At 36.3% G+C, this 22118-nt stretch overlaps 1 protein-coding gene across 3 annotated transcripts in view; it reads left to right on the forward strand.

Annotated features, from left to right (window-relative positions):
• PCDH9 (protocadherin 9) overlaps nt 1-22118 on the forward strand; it is a 944108-nt gene that overhangs the window by 610844 nt on the left and 311146 nt on the right. For 2 of the 3 annotated variants that reach the window (XM_081083303.1, XM_081083304.1), the window contains one exon: nt 4189-4264. In XM_081083303.1, the coding sequence (XP_080939429.1) occupies nt 4189-4264 (76 nt within the window). Of the gene's footprint in view, nt 1-4062; nt 4265-22118 lie in introns of all 3 variants that reach the window. The other variant, XM_081083302.1, reaches the window with a different exon arrangement.

Consider the following 22118-nt stretch of genomic DNA (forward strand, 5'->3'; position numbering starts at 1 on the left):
AACCTGTAACAAAAAATATTGTGAAGGTGCTTGGTGATGTTTCTTAAATCAAACCAGTGTGGCACCTTTTGACTTGCAGGATCCGGGACTTGCGTACATGTGTATCCTTGGTCTCTTAGGCTTGTGTAGAGTAAGGAGTCTCTCATGAAAGGTTTGCTTGGTCAGAATTCACATTGGCAGCCCTCTGAGAACATAACATGAAACAGTCTTACTAGTTACTTATTCCCATCTTATTCTTTCCTGGGGCAGCCAGGGACCTGGAGCTAACCTGTCAAAGATAAATCAGATAAACAAAGGTAACACTCGAACCATGAACCAGACATAGCCAGTAACAACAATTTATTAATAATAATAACAGTTTCCCATGGGAGAAAACGGGATGGGTAAGAAATAGATTTAGAAAAACAAAAGCTAAGTGGAAAGCCTGAAACAGTCTCATACCATGTGTTGTCCCAATTCAGTCAGGCAGGATTTGACTATATTTATAACCCAGATTGTGCCTTATTTCCATAGGGATTACCCAAAAGCAAAATTCCCAGAGGCAGTAAGTAAAAAATGTCTTCCTCTTTGTCTCTTCGAATATACAAACAACTGTAAGTTTCTTGAAAGAATAATGAGGAAACCTTCAAATTCTTGGAGGAAAAAACATGTATTCTAGACTGTTGGTTTTCCTCATCCCTCCTTCCCCAGAGCAGCTGCCCCTCCGAGGCCCCGAGCTGACATGAGCCAGGGGCACAGGGCAAGCGAGGCACACCATCATTCTGGGTTTCAGCCACTTCCTTTCTGAAAGAACAAATCTTTTCCTTTTCTGGGGTGAAGGAATCACATCTTTAAAACTAGCTAAATATTGATAGAAACAGAGGTTAACAGATAATATGTAGCTATACATTTCAATAATTACAACTGCCTTTTATTGAGTATCTACTATGTGTCAAGTATTATATACAAGAAACACTTCTTATTTCATTTGAGCTTCAGAGTAGTCCTCTGGCAAAGGTACTATTTGGCCATTTTGCAAAGCTGGGAACTTGTTCAAAGATGTAAAGTACCTTGCCCCAAGCCAGTCTCTGTAAAGCAAGCGCTTCCATCCAGGAGGTTGGGTTCTGGATTTTCAGCTGGTCTTATTTGGCAAAACCTGAATAAGTACTGTTGAGTCCTTGATGACACCCACAACTCCTGTTTCTAACCCTTCTGTACCACATTCTTCTGCATTTCAATTTATTCAAATCTTCTCCTTACATCTACCTTGATATGTTGGACATTTGTCTACTTGCATCAATCATTATGATGATAAAAACTAAAGACTGATTTGCTTGCTGAGTTTTCTTAGTACCATGATAGGTGTGTTCCAATTCTTAGTCCATAGGTATCATCACCCCTACCTCCCATTAGACTGATAAGTTGTGCACAAGTTTGCCAGTTAAGACTTAAACATCTTTAAATTAATTAGGAAGTCAAATTAATTACCAAGTATTTTCATAAGCTACTGTGGTATCACCATTGTATCAGTCTAATTTATAGTATCTCAATTAAATTATACTAAAATTATAATTAATTCACATTAATAAAGTGGTAAAGAAATATAGTGGAGTACATGTGAGATGAAATGTGTTGTTATACTTTAAAAAGTTATATTTAAAATATTTTATCTTCTATTCTTAGTGTAATCACAGGACTGAGCACTTTGTAGATGCTCAAGTAAGGGTTTAAATGACTGTCTGTAAGAACTGCCAGATTCAGGCATCACTGGTGCTGTGGATGTAGGTATTATTTTAGGAGGAAAAAAATACTGTATTTCAAGCAACAATAGTGATGTTTGGAAGATATCACAGATACCAATTTCCCCTTTTCCTGCTGTCATGGAACATACTTGTTCATAGCTCGGGAGACTTCTGGGAATGCTTTATCGAAATTGCAGAATCATCTGTTCCATTGCCTTTACCTTTTGTTCAACTTCTTTTCCACTCACCTGATCAAAAACTAAGAGAGATTCCTCCACAGTTAACACCAAAGATATTTTAATCATCAAAATTATGGGCTTTAGATTAGGGCAGCCACTTTAAAAACTGTTTGCTAGTCATGTATAAAGGGCAGCCTGGTCATTGTTCTTAATGCTGTGTTTATGACAAAAGGATGCTGATGAATTAAGAGTGCATTGAAACAGAAACAAAGAATACTTGTATTATTGATTTTCCCTAAAGGGTTAATTTCACAAGAGAGACAAAATACTATAATAGATAAGTGGTAGCACAGTCTTTCTTATAAAAAAGAAATATATTTCAGATATCAATCTTCAGGCTTGGCTTATTGGATAACTCTTACCTAGGCACATTTCAAAACCTACTGAAAGGGGAATGGTAGCACTGAGAGTTGTGCATGAAGATGAAATGTGCTACAATAGACTCAGTTACTACCATTTATGAATATAGTTTATGTGATGTGGCATCAGTTTAGTAAAAATGTAATCAACTATCAAATCATTGTGCACAGGTCATTGAACAGCAGTAAAGTGGTATCAGCTCTGTTCCCTTATGATTGAGCTGGATTTGAACCTGTGACTCTCAGGAAAATGGCTATGTTCGATTGTTAGTCTATAAAGATGAATTTATAGAGTAGCAGCTTATCTATTTATTTATAACATTTTGTTTCTTAACTGCATTTTTAAAAATTGATACAATCTATACATTGTCTCTTGAAAAACACAAATTTTAGGTATTGGAAAATGATTGCATTATACATTATATATTTATTATATGTTACAGATTTTATTTATATATTCATAATGTTATTGAATCTGAGTAAAAGTGGTCACATGTGACATGATATTGAAAGATCTTTGGGCTATTAAAGCATAATTAAAATTAGGTGCAATCAGCCTGGCCGGTTTGGCTCAGTGGATGGAGCGTCGGCCTGCAGGCTGAAGGGTCCCAGGTTCGATTCAGGTCAAGGGCATGCACCTTGGTTGCGGGCACATCCCCACTGGGGGGTGTGCAGGAGGCAGCTGATCAATGTTTCTCTCTCATCAGTGTTTCTAACTCTCTATCCCTCTCCCTTTCTCTGTGTAAAAATCAATAAAATATATTTTAAAAAATTAGGTGCAATCAAAATATAGAACACATTTACTACCATTTATATAATTATATTTAAGTCATACATCTTTATTCCATTCAGCTTTAAATATTCTCAGATCTCATGGATTATATCCGCTAAAAGAATATTTTTGATTTCAGAGGGAGGAAGGGAGAGGAAAAGAGGGATAGAAACATCAATGATGAGGGAGAGTCATTGATGAGCTGCATCCTGCACACGCCCTAATGGGGTTGAGCCCACAACCTGGGGACGTGCCCTGACTAGGAATCCAACCGTGACCTCCTAATTCATTGGTCGACACTCAACTACTGAGCCACACTGGCCAGGCAGCTAAAATAATATTTACCAAGAGAAATAAGCAGCAATATGTGCTGAAATACACAACTTTATTTAATTAAAACAGTAACATGTGTGGAAGTACCCATATACATATTTTAGGTCACTTCTGATAGTCACATTGTGCAAATAGATGCCAAAATAATATTCCAAATATCTCTCACCTGGGCTATTCTAGAGCAGATGACTGAAATGACTGGTAGACTATCTAGGCCAGTGGGGGCTCGTAATTTCATGGCAAAAACGACCTAAAAAATAGTTCAGTGAACACAATTTGTGTTCATTCAAACGAAATGAAATGCCGCATTATATGTTTGCACATTCCCCCTTCTTCAAAAATTTTCTATAACTTTGATCACTAGTCTAGATATTCTTTTTTGCCATTCTTGCTACACTTTCAACAGTTTACCATTAGTTTTTGTTCTTAAGTTACATGGGATTAAAACTCTTCCTCGTATTTAAGTTGGACATTACATAGCAAATAGCAAATAATAAATGTCTATGCCTAGCTTCATTTACTTATGTAAGTTTACGTTGCTTTGTATTGCTAACTGAAAGCTGTTTTGATGTGTGTTCCGCGGCGCGTGTCTTATGGGGAGGAGTGTTAATCGGCGTGTCCTGTGGTCTTCTTTGTAGTCGCAGCGCCGCGTTACGTTTCACCTGCCCGATGGCTCCCAGGAAAGCTGCAGTGACAGTGGTCTAGGGGACCACGAGCCGGTGGGTAGTGGAACCCTGATCTCACACCCTCTTCCTCTGGTTCAGCCACAGGACGAATTCTACGACCAGGCCTCTCCGGACAAGAGGACCGAAGCAGACGGCAACTCTGACCCCAACTCTGGTGAGTCTTTTTCCAGCTTCCGCCGCTTGGCATTGCTCTGATTTCCGACGGTGCGCTTGAGCTTGAGACAATCATTCTGGGGAGCAAGGAAATGAACATTTGGTTGCTTTTTTTCCTTTTCCTGGTTTTGTTGTTGTCTCTCTTGAAGTATATCACGTGTAATGTGCTTGATATATATTGGTGTTTTGTATTGCTCTTAGCCTATCAATAACCAATGTTGTGGCTGCACCGGCAGGGTGGTTCTTATTACGATTGCAAAAAGCCCTTCAGCAATAACCATCAGGAAACTTTGAAAAAATACAGGTTTATTACTTATGAGACCAGCACCCCTGGGGCCACACAAGGAGAGGCTGTGGGGAGGAGAGAGTGAGCAGATGGTCCTGGGGTTGTGTTTTTATTGGGGTGGAAGGTAGGGCCCTAGGGGAAGGGTGAACAAGCAAGTAGCCCAAATGGTCAGTGACTGAAATCAGCCAGGATCTTGAAAACAAAGAAGCCTGGGTTGTTGTTGGGGGAGAGGGGAGGAAGGGGCTTTTTTTTTGGGGGGGGGGTCATGTGGCTGGCAATGTGTTTATTGGAGACAGACATCTTTGAAGTGGGCGCCTCAGCAATCAAAGCTTAATTAAGTCCGCACTCTGATTACAGAAAAAAAAAAGGTCAGGTTAGGGCTTCCACTACAATTGCCTGTTAAGTTGTATGCTTCACTTTTGTTTTGTAAACCACTGAAAAAGAAAAAAAAAAACACTATAATTTCAAAAGTCATTGGTTGGCAGACATTTTGATGTCAAAAATGTTAAATGCCATGTTTAACATTTTAATGATAAAATACAATTAAGTAGGACCTAGTCAATAAAGAATAATAAGAAAAATTGTCCTGAGGAATCCTGTTTTCCAATAAAGACTTACAAAAAATATATAATAGTGATTTGAAACAAGCATGAAGTGTAGTGATAATGATTGGGGGGTTTACTTTTTTCTGCTTGAGTTTTGGATAATTGACTTTTAACCAGTACAATGAACTAGTGGAATGAATGGAATGTACCTGGCAGAACTTTTATTCTCCACAGCCGCACACCCACCTGTGAGATCATGGCCCATTCAAAGTAAGCCCTGTGAGGGCTCCGCTGTGGCCTTTGCAGGAGATTTTGGAGTGTTAGATAATTTTCAGTCATGTTATTATAAAAAAAAATCACTGACTTGTTTGCTTTTATTTAAAAATTAAAAGTACAATTTAATAATTATTAATTCTGTGATTGCAGTAGAAATACTGAGAGGAGGTCAAAACCACAAAAGCACTTTCTTAACTAGTCCTGTCACGGTAATCCAGCAATAGTGTACTCGTGTTCTCGGAGTTCTACGATTTTTAAACGGACTGTTTCCAGGATGGTGGTGGAGGACCTTTTGTGCATATACCCCTTCCCAAGCTCTGACCCATCGCTACCAGTTTCTCTAATACACCTTTCTCTTCTCATTGGTGTGTGGAGTTACATGTGCATCTTTTTTTTTTTTTTTTCTTGAGGTTTCTCTCTACTCTAGCCAATCTTTCAGGAAGATTTAAGTAAAGTCCATACCAGCTCTGGTTCTCAGATCCTATGTCATGGTCTCATGACAAAAACATAAATGCATCTTTTGACTTCGCATAACCAGAAATAACAGGCCATTCTCAGAGGTAACTTTTGATCGCACAGCATTTGACAGAACTGGCCAACTATTCCCCTTAGATTTCTTGGTTTTGATTAGTCTAAGCACCATTAAATCTAAGTGGTTTATTGAATCAACCTTTTCCGGACTTGTGTGATGAGGTCAGATGGGTAGGAGAGCTCTTCCTGAACTGATTTTCTAGTCTCCAACTTCTCCCTTCCCAGTTTTAAGAAATCTCTCATTGCCGTTAAACTAAGGGTCTCAAAACTGGTTTTTGTCTACCTCTTCTGCATGGGGAGTGGTTGGCTCCTCTTATATTTGGGCATCAGCCAAAACAAAGACACCATTTTAAACCTAAGTCTGATTAACCTAAACTGCCCCAAGCTAGAATTTTAGCCAATATGTATAGCCACTCACCCAGTGACTTAGACCTGGGCAATAACACTGGGCAAGCTTCCAAATGAGAGAAGATAGAAGAGATTCTAAAGCCAAAAAATTAATTAATTAATTAATTAATTAATTAAAGTCTGCTTCAGGAATTCTCCAGAGTTTTTACCAATCTAGTCACATGGAATAAGGGACCCAAGGGATGAAACACCCTTGCACACTCCAACATTCATCTCAACACAGTGGTTTCACCCAGGAGAGTCCTGGTCAATAGAATGTACTGAACCAGAGCAGTGCTCCTTGGTGGAGAAAGAGAAAGGAGGAGCCCTTAGGGCCCCTGGAGACCAACAGATTTTTGACATTTAATGGGACTAAAATTTTTAACCTCCTTTGTAAATGTCTAGAACAGAATTAATTAGAATAGCCTAGATATACTAGTATTAAAAGATTCATAACTAAATGGTAATTCATATTAAGATAGTATTATGATACTAGAGGCCTGGTGCACAGATTCGTGTGCCAGGGGGTCCCTCGGCCTGGCCTGCACCCTCTCGCAATCCAGAACCCCTTGAGGAATGTCAGAAAGCCAGTTTTAGTCTGGTCCATGCAAGCCAGGCTGAGGGACCCCACCAGTGCACAAATCCAAGCACCGGGCCTCTAGAATGCATATAAGATCTTTGGTTAATCTATTTCCCACCCTCCTTCCCCCTTCCCTCTGAGATTCATCAGTCTGTTCCATGTTTCCATGTCTGTGCATTGAGTGTCCGCCCCCTGGTGGTCAGTGCATGTCATAGCTACTGGTCGAACATTCGTTTAGGCTGATAGATAGATAGATAGATAGATAGATAGATAGATAGATAGATATTACCTTAAAATTCTTCATTCAGATTTTGTAATTAAGTCTGAGAAATTTGTGAAGTGAGATATGGTATAACTGAAGCAATAATCAACAGTAATAGTCTTGCTATTTAGATTTAAACTGTTTCCTTTGTCTTCAATGGACTTTTCTGCCTGTGATCTGATAATTCTTGCAGAGCCATAATTGTATAGCAATCATACTATATATGTATAAATTACATATATGTATTAGCTGTAGAGTTATTAGGTTTTGCATCTGCATGAATCCTATTTTTTCAAATATGATGTTTCTAAAAAAATGATTATCAAGGTAAATCATATTTCTTTAAGAAGTGCACTCAGTAACATGATCATGTACTACATGAAAAATTCAATAAAACCATTAATTCTGAGAATACAGTAAGGGATTTTAAATTGATAGTTGTTATTTTTAACAAATATAACTAGACTTATGAAAGAGTTTTACTAAGTGGAAAGCAAACAAAAACATCAGATCAGGAACAGCTTATTTCCACTAATTCAGAATTAAGTCTTAATCTTGTCCTATTGGGAATCATGAATAGGGTCATTTTTATACCCGGTGTTTCTTTTAAACGTTTATATTAAAGTATTTTCTCCTGTTTAAGCATGTGTGAAATTTCAGATTGTATTTCCTTTTTTAAAGGCCTGTCTGCCACTTGCTTCTGATTCTACCTGGCCTGTGTGTGAATCACTTGGTAAAGTTCTCAGTAAGGATTGTTTTAAAACCTGATGATATTTATGAGTAGTATTTGAGGTCTACTTATGGGTCAGGAAGGCTACTCAGTGTTTAGATATATTGTTCATGATCTCACACCAATATTGTAAGTTAGTGTTATAAAGAAACTGAATTCCAGAAAATGTATTTATCTCAAACTACTTAACTATCTGAGGCAGAATGTGACTTCCGGAGTGCCTGAATCCACAGCTTTTGCTCTGACTGTTCAGAGAAACTACCTTCAATGTACACATGTTATAACTCAATGCCATCATCCCTGTCATGGATTTTTAAATTCTGTGCTACTAATCACACTTTTAAGAGGAAATTTGAGCAATTGAATATTTAAAAGATGAGTTGGTTGAACATTTGCTAGTAATATTAACTTGTTAGAGAACTAGTTTTGTGGGTTTTTTCTGGTATTGGATTAATGAAAATTTAGACTTTAGTAGAATTATTTTACACAGAAGCATAAAAATGGAAGAGCTTTGCACATAGTTCTATGGTTTGTGGGTCAAGAATAAAGCTCATACCTGCTGATTCTTATTTAGTGCTCTTTTCAGTGGAACCATTGTCCTCATCATGTCCCTTATACCTTTTCCTCAAAGGAAATCTTTATGATTATCTGATTAGTAGTTGTCTCTCTCATTAACCTGAGGACTATTTGCTTACTCCTATTCTCCATGCATGAGGGTACCTAGCATGTGGTCGGCCAGAAATGTGTATTTGTTGACTAAATGAATAAATCAATATTTCACAAACACCAGGAAAGGTAATCAAAGAAACTGAAAGTGTTTTATCAAAATAATGACAAATGAACAAAAACTAGAAAGGAATGCATCATGTTAACTGTGATTATCTTCAGGTTGCAGTATTGATTTCTTTTAAATTGTCTGTACATTCCAATTTTTAATAATGTATTTAAAATTATACTTTTATTTTGTAATGAGGTAACACACTTGACACAGAGCTGAAAAATAGTAAAAATGTATATTGTAAAAAATATATTAAAAATTATTCCTGACAGTCCTAAAGATACAAGATATATGCTGAGCAAAACTGAGAATTTAAAATATTTGGGCATGAGAGATAGGTTGTAATTTTGGACGAAAATATAAAGTTAATGAAATTAAAATCTCCAGGAAAATCCAGAAAAAAATATAATTACTCTATCAAATTTCAATCTTAAGAAATTGTGCTAATCTTAACCTGCAGGGGAAAACAACAATAACACTTCCCATAATATATAGTGGGAACTAAACATGAACTTGATTTTGAGGGCACAGTATTGTAATAAATACTTTTTGTGAACCATGTTTATAATTTTTATAAGTATCCTGGGTTGAGCTAATTATGCATATTGAAATAAAATTGTTCAGAGGTTTCATATTGTCATCTGTTGTGTTCACTGGGAATTTTTACAAATTTTAATGATTTTTGGAGAGGGAGGAAGGGAGAGGAAGAGAGAGAGCAACATTGATGTGAAAGTGAAACATAGATTGGCTGCTTCCTGCACACCACCTACCAGGGATCAAGCCCAAAACTCAGTCATGTTCCCTGACCTGGAATCAAATCAGCAACCCTTAGGTGTACACGGAGGTGCCCAAGCAATAGAGCCATGCCAGCCAGGGCTTCCCTGGGAGCTTTGCAATCAACAGTGGCCCCTGAGTTTAAAAATCTAGAGTTCCTCAGACAAAGGTATAGAGAAGAGGTAATTGGTCCTACTGTGATTTGAGTTAAAGGAAAGAAAAGGTTTCAAAACTCAGCAATTAATAAAACTACTTGATTACCTTCTTATCTGATGAGACATTGTTTGCTCTATTAAAAATACTTTTCCAAAGCTAAATCCAAAACTTATAATTTTTAACTATTTTTACCTCATGATTAGGACACTAATTTTCTAAACCTAGATTATAAAGCAAACATACATCTACCCATACCTTTACCTATCTTCTGTTGCTAATTACCACAATCTTAGCACTTTAAAACAATCACATTCCTAATCTCACAGGGGTCTGAGGCCCTGACCAGTTGCCTCAGTTGGTTGGAGCCTCATCCCATACACCAAAATGTTTTAGGTTCCATTCCAGGTCAGGGCATATACCTAGGTTGTGGGTTACATCGCTAGTCAGATGCATATGGGAAGCAAGGGATTCTCTCTCTCTCTCTCTCTCTCTCTCTCTCTCTCTCTCTCCTTTCTTCCCTCCATTAAAAATCAATTAAAAAATATCCCTGGGTGAGGAATAAAAATAAAAGGAATCTGAGCCTGACCTGGCTGGGTCTTCTGTTCAGGGTCTCAAAGCCTGCAGTCAGGTGTCAGCCAGGTTGCAGTCGCATCTACAGGCTAACCTCTGGGACAATGTACGTCCATGACTTTCCAGATTCTTAGAATTTATTCCCTTGCAGTTACAGGACTGAGAGCCCCGCATCTTTGAGGTTATCAGCTGGAGATTTCTCATAGTGACTAGAGGCCACCCTATAATGCGAGCCACATATGCCTCCCAACATGACCACTTACTTCAAAGCCAGTTAGAGACAGTGAGTTTGTAGCAACATAGAGCTTTATATAATTCAACATGATCATGGGCATGGTATTTCCTCACTACTGGCATGTTCTATTGGGTAGAGGCAAGTCTTGAGTCCCGTCCACACTCAAATGAAAGGGATACATATAGTCATTATAGTCATGAGCACCAGGGAGCGGAGGCCACAATGTGTGTTGCAGTCACTCTGATACATCTTTGTATTTCAGAACTTTTACTTAGGGTCCTTTATTCACTTCATTTTTTCAATAATTCACTCCTCTATTTATTCATTTAGGTAAGTGAATAAATTTTATTCTGTACACTCATGTACTAGTAAGCCTACTATGTATCAGTACTATGCTAGGTTCTGAGGACAGACATTTAATCCAAGACTCCCTAAATTTATAAAAAATCCCCAGTTCCTAATCTGTGAGAGCAAGAGTTCTTAATCAGTTCCTTGGTTCCAGGGATCCATAAGAAGGATTTTAAGAAGTTCAGGAACCTAGGAAGTTCCTGAAATTGTTTTGCAATTTTTTTTTTCTTTCTCTGTGGGCCATGCTATGAGCATTTTATAGACCATGTAAAGAAGGAAAAAAAAATGAATTTTGTAAAGAAAAGATACCAGATATCAATAATGTTAATGATCTAGAATAAATGCTAATGATAAGTGTATAAAAAAGTGGTTGTTAGAATAGAATGTTTTGATTAGTCAATAAACATTCTATAAAGTGATACTTTAAACAAATTACATTACATGGATAGAAACTGTTTAATGGTGTGTGTGTGTGTGTGTGTGTGTGTGTTTGCCTCTTGGTGCTTATAAAACAGTGGTTCTCAACCTTGGCTGCACATTAGAATCACCTGGGAATCTTTTTAAAATCCTGATTTCTGGGCCTCATCCTCCAGAAATTCTGTTTCTTTGTTGTGGGGTTGGGCCCACAACATTAGTAACAAAGAAACAGAATTTCCGGAGGATGAGGCCCAGAAATCAGGATTTTAAAAAGATTCCCAGGTGATTCTAATGTGCAGCCAAGGTTGAGAACCACTGTTATAAAATATCATGGTCAGTTAGGCAAGCAGTTAGTAGTTCAATATCTTTGTAGCACATGCAGGTATAATCAGCTCACCACTTGGTCTCAGGTTCCTAACCTCCAAAATGGGGCCATTATTATCTATGAGAATGTTGTTCTAAAAACTGCAGTTACTTGATATAAGCAATCATCTGGCCCAGTCCCTGAAAAATACTAGATACTGAAAAAAAATGGTTGATATTAAACTGTGCAAGTATCTGGCAATAAAGGAAAAGGTTTTGTGAGATAAGTTGAAACCAGATTTTGAATTCTGGGGAGGATAGGATAAATTCTAATATAGCAGAAAAGGGAAAAGAAGGACTTGATAGTATTTCCAAGATTTTAGTTTGTGAACCTTACTGGAAAAGCACACATTTAAATAAAGTAAATAAGAGAATATAAGAAGAAAAAGCTTAAATTAACATTTTTTATTTTATTCTGAAGTTTGAGCTGCTGCACAAGGTTATCTTGGAACTGAAAATGTGATTCTGAACTGGAATTTGGAAACTGACAACAGAGAAGGTGATGAACTTCTGGGATTAAATGTGATAATTATGAAGAGAGACAAGGAGTCCAAGAAAAAAATTATGACAACATTAACATTTAGTGCAGGAAAAGATGAGGGTAGAGTAGAACGAAAGCAGAGACCTCAAATTAAGGGAGAGTTGAAAAGAGATTTGAAAGCTACAAGGAGTTATAAATTGTGTACATATTTAAGGGTAAAGACAATGTGAAATTGTGATTCAGAACACAGACTATGGATTCAAAATAACCTTTGATCTAACTCATTGACCTTGTGACCACAGGGCTGTGGGCACAGAATACAGACTCAGTTTAGATGTCATTTAAAAAATTATTATTATTATAAATAGATAGTGAGAGTTGCAGAAAAAACAAATCATGTATCAATATTATCTTGTAAAATATTTCAATTGAGTTTTTAAAATTTTCCTAGTAAATTATGAAATGTAAAATAGTTGTTATACATATAAAGAAAGAAAATTCTAATAAGATCTTAGTTTCAAATTCTAAAAGCTTTTATTTTAAATTCTTTTTTGTGACTATTTTTTTCATATTTATCATATTTGATAGGCAGTTTCAAAACATCCCAATTGGTTAAAAGCTAATAAAAAGTAAATAATAAAGCATATTTATTTTCCACTATTTTTATTGTTTTACTTTAAATAAATTTTGTTTACTTTTTGATATTAAAGTAGTTATCATATTAATTAATAACAAAGCACTTTATGTTGTATTATTTTATTTTTGAGAGACTTACAATGAGATGATTTTATATATTATTACTTAAAGTAGTTAAAAATGGCTGTAAAACAGACAGGAACACAAGCTTTCTCTGCTGGAAAGTTTTAAATATCATAAATTTCAAGTATGACTTTAATCCCCAAAAGAATTTGCTTTGAGTACTTGTTTGTGATAAATATTTAAAGTTGTTAGTAATATTCTCTTGCAATTGAACTTAAGAGGTCATGAATAGTGTTTACTATACAGTGGAAGTATCTGTAGGAACAATGCGCCTCCTAGTGTACAGTTAGGGTAATGTCAGCCTTTATTGGTGTGCTGCATGGAATCACATTTCCATAGCTGCATGCTGTCATGTGATTCATTTTTCTAAGGATCCTTAAAGCAGAATAGCATTATGTCATCCTAGATTGGGTAGTCTGCTGTAGAGGAGAAAAAATGATTTGTATGTCTTTCTTAATAATAAATTGAGAGTATTAAAAGTGATGGATAAATACATAAACAAATCAGTAGCCATATCTAAAAATAAGGAACTTACTGATTTCAATAACTCTGAGAAGCATAAAATTAAAGGTTTCTTATTTCCAAAGCCATATCACAAGGAAAACATGGAAATAAATTAAAAATTGTAAAGGACATAAATCATAAAATTACACTAATATCCTTTATTTTATCTAGATATATGAAAATAAATAAATAATCTAGATTTTTAAAACAATTTGAAATATTTGAAGAAATCACAGCTGTTTGTCTAAAATGTCTGAAATTTACCCTAATGCTATATTGACAGACATTTCTGACAGACGATTGAAAATTTTTCAGATTAGTGTGGTTAACATATAAATGGATGCAAATTTTAATAACTTGAAAATAAGGTTGCCAGACAAACTACAGGATGGCAAATTAAATTTAAATTTCATATAAACAGTGAAATTCTTTGGTCTAAGTGTGTCCCAAATGTTACTTGGGACACACTTAGACCCAAGAAATATTCACTATGTGCCTGAAATTCAAATTTTAGCAGCCAACCTGTATTTTATTTTTTCTAAAACTGGCAGCTCTACCCTAAAAATATGGTGTTGAATTAATATTCAATATAAAATTCATGTAAAATTTAAGTATAATGAGGAAATCTACCTATTGCATACATTTAGTTACAATTAAAATTCAGAGCATGACTAGTCTACCTTATAGTTAGTCCTGTGGCACCGTTTCATGTAGAGATATTATTTCTTTGCAAAGGCATCCATTTTTAGTATAGTATTTCCATATTAGAACATAATCACACTTCAACAATACAAGTTCTTTCTGCTTATATTCAACAGGATAAATGCATTGCTCCATTGTGGAATGATGACTTTTAATACTTGTCTTTTTCTGATAGTTGTAAACAGAGAGAAAGTCTGGTTAAAGTTTTGATTCATCATGCTTGGTTTAATGATCCTTTTGATATGTAAATGACTTCTACACACTTTCCTTTTTTCAGGATCTAATCTATGATTTTTATGGTCTAACGCCAAAGAAACTTATGTCAACATGGGAAGAAGGTACTGGGGAGAGGGAGATGAAGAGAGGAAGTGTTTCTATATTTTAAGGCTTGCGTTGCATATCCTAGTAAATATGTCCAACTAGAATACACAGAACACATTTTTAAGACCTTTTAAGTAAGATGCTGAGAGGAAATGTGTGTAGCGCTAGTAGCTGTGGAGCTTGACAGACTGAGCCCAAACCATGCCTCTTCCATTTGCCAGTGTGTGACTGTGGGCCGGTTCCTCTGCCCAATGACCTCATCTGTAACATGGGATGAGCAGAAGACAACTTACCTCATAGATTTGCACAAATTGCAAGTTAACACAAGTTATTAATATAAACTAATAAGATGTTAATATAAAAGTCTAAAATGTATAGTTCTGGGTTCATAGTACATCTTCAGTTATGTTAATATTCCTGTAAGAATTCAGTCAACACACAATTATGTAAGCAAACTCTTGGCTTCAATTCTGTCTTCCTAACAAATATACAAGAATAGAAGCATGTGACCTATTTTCCTTAAATTCCAATTCTTGCTGGCTAGGTAAGGAAAGGCAGGCATTGATTTTTCTAGTGTATCCTAAATCATCCGGATGATTTTGTAGCTCTGCATCTCCCTTTACCTGCATAGACACTCACACTTGGTTTCTAAAAATTGTGTGATTTAGCTCTAATTGTTTAAAATGTTACAAGTTTAGTCTAAAAAGAACATTTGAATAATATCTACAAATAGGTTTAACTGCTGTGAATTTATTTACATGTCAGTAATATTACTGAGACTATTCTAAGTTCTAGACTCCCAGTCTTCACTTGAATGTCAAACCTTTACAGACTTACTCCTACTAATTATCCAGAGAACTCTTTCTTCGTAATTAGAAATAATCTAACTTACAGTCAGATCTGCAAACAAATAGCAATTTACTGTACATTAGACAAATTTGCCAGTTGATCTCTGCAAGTCAATAGCACAGTTAAAAATAACATAATAATGATTTTGATTTAAATGCTTCTTGGAAGGAAAGAATTAAACCATAAACTTCCTAAAGTGCAGGCACTGGTTCATTGATTTTTTTCATGCTTTTGTGTTTTGCCATAAACAGGTGTTTTATCATTCCTGCACATTCAAAAGACAAACCCTTCACATTAGAATAAAATAACACTGGAACAGCATTTAAATTATTCCATGAATGGAAAAAAAGTCGCTTTAGTCAGGGAAGGGAGTACATGATATTTTGTTTTTTAAGAAATAGACTCAATAGAGTATGACAATTGTGAAACTCTATCTGGGGACTGAAACTTGACTGAGGGGCCTCACAAAACAGGCCAAGGCTTAGGAAAGGTCCTGCCCTCTCCTAGGAAGAGCGCTGTCTCATTGGAATATCCTTCCAAGGCTCTTTTTATTAGGGAAATACATTTTCACATGAAGCTAAAGAGGGTCCCTAATTCGGAAGAGGATGTTGAGTTCTGTTTTAAACTCCTTAAGAGCTAGCTACAAAATACCTAACTGCAACACGCCATGATCTCTCCTTATCGTGCAGTAGAGGATCATGATTTAAAATAAGACGCTCAGGTATTTTGAGGCAGAAATGCCAGTACTCTACGTGCAGTAAAATCTTGACATAAGTGACAAGTAGCACAAGGAAGAGGGAAAGGAAATCGGTTTAGAGACTATCAATTTTACATGATGCTAGCACAGTCAGAAGGCTTTTTGGTGTTTTAGTTCATTCATTGTTCAAAACGTATGGACTATGAAGGTATTTTATTATTTGCAGAGCTCTATGTACTTCAAAATAAAGAAAATTGGGGTAGAGACTGGCCTTTTCTTCTCTCTCAATCTCAGTCTATTCTCTCCCTTTCTCAATTTCTCTCTTTCTCTCATCTGCTCTCTTGCTCTCTCTCTCTCTCTCTCTCTCTCTCTCTCTCTCTCTCTCTCTCTCTCTCTCTCATATTAATATAAATGTCTAAAAGAAAGGAAGTATTATAAATAATATAAGGAAAGAACCCTGGATAAGGTCTAGCAGATAGCAACAGTTTAAAAAATACCAGCATTACTATTGAGAAAGGAATGCTATCTGTCCTTACTTCACACCTAGTCCTTCTACATATAATCAAATTTAAGTCACTAAACCGAAGAGACAATCTGAGTATAATGAGAGAAAAAAACAAACCTGTGAGATATTTTCATGACTAATGTACCACTGTGATTTTTATGAACATAGGGAAATGTATTTTTGACTGTTCAGATAACATTTTTATTTACTTTTTAGTTCTCATAAAAATTATGCTTTAGTTATTGTTTTCAGATGTAAAATTAAAGCAATATGCATGACTTTGATAGATGGTATTGAATAAACAGCTTACAAATTCTCAAATGATCAACTATTCAATATAATCTGCCAAGTGCATATAGAAGGTATAAATTTTCATTTATTTATTTATTTAAAATATATTTTTATTGATTTCAGAGAGGAAGGGAGAGGGAGAGAGAGATGGAAACATCAATGATGAAAGAGAATCATTGATTGGCTGCCTCCTGCATGCCCCAACAGGGGATCGAGCCTGCAACCTGGGCATGTGCCCTTGACCAGAATCAAACCTGGGACCCTTTAGTCCACAGGGCCAAGGCTCTATCTACTGAGCCAAACTGGCTAGGGCTTCATGGAGTTTTTAAAATTAAAAACCCACTGATGTCTCCCATTATGTTTATCTCCACATGAGAAAAATTCATAAATTATTGATTTATGTTACACTAGTAGATATTTGAGCTATAGTAATAGCAACCTGCATGAAATAAAATTGTTATGAAGAGAAAATGACTAAATAAAATATAAACTTGTATAATATATTTTAAATGAACAAAAGAGATATATTCTATTTGTAATATAATACTATTGTTACAGAAATCAAATTTCCGAATTCATTTTGAGTGTGTGTGTTTTCTCTTACATGTTTCAATTGCTTATTTATTTGGCCTACAAATGAAATTCTGATTCATTCTGATTCACTGTTAGAAAGCCTGATAGGTGGCATGGGCTTTCTCATTCTCACTGAATTTCATAAGCACCTGGAATAGGGTGATTCTTTTCTCCGTGGCTAAGCATCCCCTTCCTCTTTGACCTTAGCTGCAATGTGCTCACCCTCAACCGTCCATCACCCACTCACAGCACTACTGACACACATTTGAAAATCGGCACACACACACACCAGGTTGGGGTCTCCATGGAATGAAAAGGCAGAGAAGTAAAGGAGACCTTGAAGGTCTGTCAGCTAATTCCTTTGCTACGTACAATTCCAGGTTATATTCCATAGTGATCATCCTCTTTCACCTTTTCTTCGTGCCCAGTAAGTTTTTCCTCCTCTTACAAGTTCAGATGCTGATTTCAATCCAAATATTATTCATCTATTTCCCAAATATTGTAGGGACTGTTGCTTGCATTTTTATCTTATGGGGATGTGGAGGTCAAATGGGGCGGCATGCCTAGAGAGTCCCCTGGTTTGATTCTGGGCCTCCGTGTAGCTCAGGTTATCTCTTGCTTGGGGGACATTTGACAGAACTGTCTTCTATTAGCCTTTAGGGTGAGGTTCAAACGCCGTCTATTCCCTTTGCCTCTTTCTTAGCCTATTAGTTTGGGGAATTGGAGGTTTGCGTGAATGATGTGACTCATCTTATTCCAAGCAGCTGGAACAAAGCGTTAACTGCAATGCTGCCTCTCTCTCTACCAGTAAAGCAAAAGGAAGGATTTTTTTTTTAAATAGTAAATTTGGAGGTTATTTCCCTCTAATATTTATTTAGAAGAAATGTTTGAGATTGGAAATATGTGAGCATTTGTAATTATTTAAAAAAATCAGTATGGTCTCCTTGAAGTTTTAGACTTTAGAATGTTTTCCCCAGGCAATAAGAGCTTATTTAAATAACACAATAAATACGAAAATTTAGAATTTAGTCTTAAACCTAATGATACTATGTAAACTCTTTAAGAAGAATTAACATAGACATCTAACTTACAGTTTTTACTGAAATAGTGTAATCAGATTATATATATATGGAGATATATATATATATATATATATATATATATATATGGAGATATATATATATATATATATATACTTCTAAATCTACCTTGTGTTTTAAAGGACAAATATATCAAAAATTATACAATTATGAAAAAAAAACTTCTGACTGAGATGTTCCCAAAGAAGGTAGTTTCTTTTTCTGCACACTCCATTTATTGATTCATTCTTTCATCCTAACATTTTCATTCATTTCAAAAATTATGTTTGTATTTACTTACAAAATTTCATTTTGTCACATATTTATTCATGTATTTGGAAAATTTTTACTTGAATGCTTACTTCATTGCAGGATTTTTTTAAAAAGCAATTTAAATATGTGTTATATTTCCTTTGCTTTGTCTACTTAGTACTCACTTTATTCATGTTTTCTGTGGAAAAAGATGATTATGTAAAATAAGCAGTAACATAATAAGTAAAATATGAAATAGTCGCACAAATGATCAATACCGTCACTGGAAAACTTCTTTCATAATTTTGATTATGACTTAGTTATACACTAGTTTGAAAATTTTACTACTTTACAGTAGCTAACAATGTGCATAGTATTCCTGTGAGCAGGTAGTTAGGTTTTGGACTGTAATCAGTCCTATCAAGTAAATTTTGAGATTGATTCATTGGTATTACGAGAACACAAATACATAGGTATGAAAGATTCGTTATGTGACATGATTAATTAGAACAGCACAGAAATTTAGAAATAACTTTGGTAAATGCTATACAAGAGTACCCCATTATCTTACTGAATGCCTAAAACCTCAGATAGGACCAAACCCTATACATATATACTATGTTTTTTCCTAAACCATTGTTCCTCTTAATGTGGTTTCACTTTTCTCATTTTTAGTGACCCATGCTCAATTGTAGTCCAAACATATTAAATGGAGAATTCCAGAAACGAACAATTCACACATTTTGAACTGTGTGCCATTCTGCATAGTGTGAGGAAATAGCTTGTCCTCTTGCTCCTTCCCACCCAGGAGGGGACTTACCCCTTTGTCCAGCACATCCAGCTGTGCTCATTACCTCCGTTAGTCACTTAGCAGCCCTCTCACAAAGATGGCGGGTTAATTTGCATACACAGGTGCCAGGGGGAGAGCAGAAGCAGGAGAACAGGCAGCTTGGGGGGACGTGGCTCCCTAGGTCACCGGGCGGAGAGCAGAGCAGGAGAGCTGGAGGCTTGGGGGCGCATGGCTCTCTCAGTGGCTCCCAGCGTGGGGAGCACCAGGAATTCTGGGAATAGTAGTTCTGATGGCAGCCCCAGGACTGGAAGCGGAAGCCCAGAGCATGGGGAGTGCCAGGAATGCTGGGAATCATAGTTCTGGTGGCAGATAGATCTCCGGACCTAGAGTCACTAGAGCAAAGTGAGCCTGGAGCTAGTTATTGTTGTGGTGGGGGATGGAGGGAAGCAAAGGTGAGAGACATAAGTAAAATCGGAATGTCTAGGAAAAATTAAAGGGAAGATATCCTAAAACTTCCAGGAAATCTCCACCAATGAAGCAAAGGAAAAAAAAAAAATGCCTCTATTATTCTGTGAGCAATAAACCAAACTGGGTTGGGGGGTCTCAGACAATTTGCTCATATGATTGCAAAGACAGACAGAAACTCCCGGATTGGAGAGGGCTCCCCTGAGGGCTCCCGGATTGGAGAGGGTGCAGGTCGGGCTGAGGGGCCTTTCCCCCCACCCTGTGCACGAATCTTCCTGTACCGGGCCCCTAGCATGTATATAATGGACAAAGGCATGATTCACGGCCCGGGAGGGACAGAGGGTAATGATAAGATTTTTCATCACATTCCTTACGACAGTGAACAATCTAAAAGTTACAAATTATTTATTTCTGAAATTTTCAATTTAATAATTTCAGAGCAGAGTTGATTGTGGGTAACTGAAATGGAGGAAAATGAAACTGCAAATAAATGGGCACTGCTGTATTTTGTGCCTGAGTAGACAATATTTTGCCTTTATGATGAGCAGTTGAATTCAAAGGGACCTCATAATTTTTTTCTCTAATAACTGTGATGTACCACCACATGTTTAATGAAGTAAATGTACAAGGCACTACATAATTTGTAACCGTTTGGATTTTAATAATAATATTTACTATTTATTAAGTACTTGCAATGTGCGAGGCACTGTGATCAATTATTTCTAGCTGAAATCATTCTCTACTTATTACAACCTTATGAATTAATTATCATCCTCCTTGCCTCCCCCCCCACAAATAAACACACACACAAACAAAAACAAACAAACAAAAAAACACACAAACAAAAAAACACACTGAGGCTTAAATTAACTAATAATTGCCTCAAGGTCACAATGCTGATGAGTGGAGGATAGGACCTTAAATTTAGCTTTCCACCATTAAATTTATTGCTTCTTAAAGACACTCCTCAACTAATGTTTTGTTTTCGATCTTAATATTTTTATATTTAGCAAATAGTTTTATTCTTAGTAGAGATATTTATTATTTTTACAGATCCATTGAAAACCAGCCAATTTTTGACTCTTGAGTATGGGTAGACTCGGTAATCTCAGATTAATCATCAAGAAAATAATTGTGTCTTTGTCTCACACAACACTAAAGGGCCACAACAATTTTTTTTAGAATATTTTTTTTGATGTTTAGAGAGAGAGGGAGAGAGAGATAGAAGCATCAATTATGAGAGAGAATTATTTCTCAGCTGCCTCCTGCACAACCCTGACTGGGGATCTAGCCCACAACCAGGGCATGTGCTCTGACAGGAAATTGAACGGGGCAAACTCCTGTGCACAATACAACATCAAACCAACTGAGTGACATTGGCCAGGGCAGGGCCACACAATTTTAGTATATTAATGGCTTTCACATATATATGTAGGTTGTAGGAAACATTAATTAAATAGCTCTGATTTTTTTTTACACTATTACAGATATCCCCTACTTTCCCTCTCTTTGCCCACCTCCTCCCAGACGCCAAGTCCCTCCCTCTGGCCATCACCACACTGCTGTGTCCGTGGGCCATGCATATATGTTCTTTGGCTAATCCCTTCACCTTCTTTGTTCCAGTCCCTCCTCCCTTCATCCCCTCCTCCCATGGCTCTGATTTTCTGTTTAACATTTCTTTAAGCAATGCTTAGATCATTTGTTATTAATTTTTAAGCTTCAGAGAAAGAGAAGGCCTGATGCTCAGGCTAGGATTGCCTACCTACGGAAATAATTCCACCTAGTTATGGTTGCCAGTTTTAGCAAATAACAATGCAGGATATCTAGTTGAATTTGAATTTAGGATAAACAATGAGTAGTTTTTTATATACTATGAATGATATAGGACATACTTATACTAAAGCTATGCTTATGAGTATCTGATATTCAAATTTGGAATCTAGACCACCATTCCAATAAGAGTAGAAATGATCAACTAATGAATCCTACCTTCCTACAGAAGCAAGCAGATTTTACCCTGTAATTCCAGTACTATTCTCTTAAACACATTTTGCTAAACACTTGTTGTCTTCTAACATATTTATGAGCCTCTCCTATTAGAATCAAGGCTCCATGAGAAGTCTTGTTCAGGGCTATATCTCCAGTACCTAGAATAATGCTTACTACCCAGGAGGCTATCAATAAATATGTCTTGAAAAATGGGATTTATAAGTATGAAAGTATTCACTGCAGTTTCACTCCTATTAGATGTTGATAATATGGACATTTTTCCTACTACTAATAGAAGCACAAAAATGCTGCAGTGAACTAGCTATTTGTTCTCAAGGCCTGTCCTCCTAAGTCTAATTT

Source organism: Myotis nattereri, assembly GCF_964212035.1.
Source record: "Myotis nattereri genome assembly, chromosome: 2".
In the NCBI taxonomy this organism is placed as follows: Eukaryota; Metazoa; Chordata; class Mammalia; order Chiroptera; family Vespertilionidae; genus Myotis; species Myotis nattereri.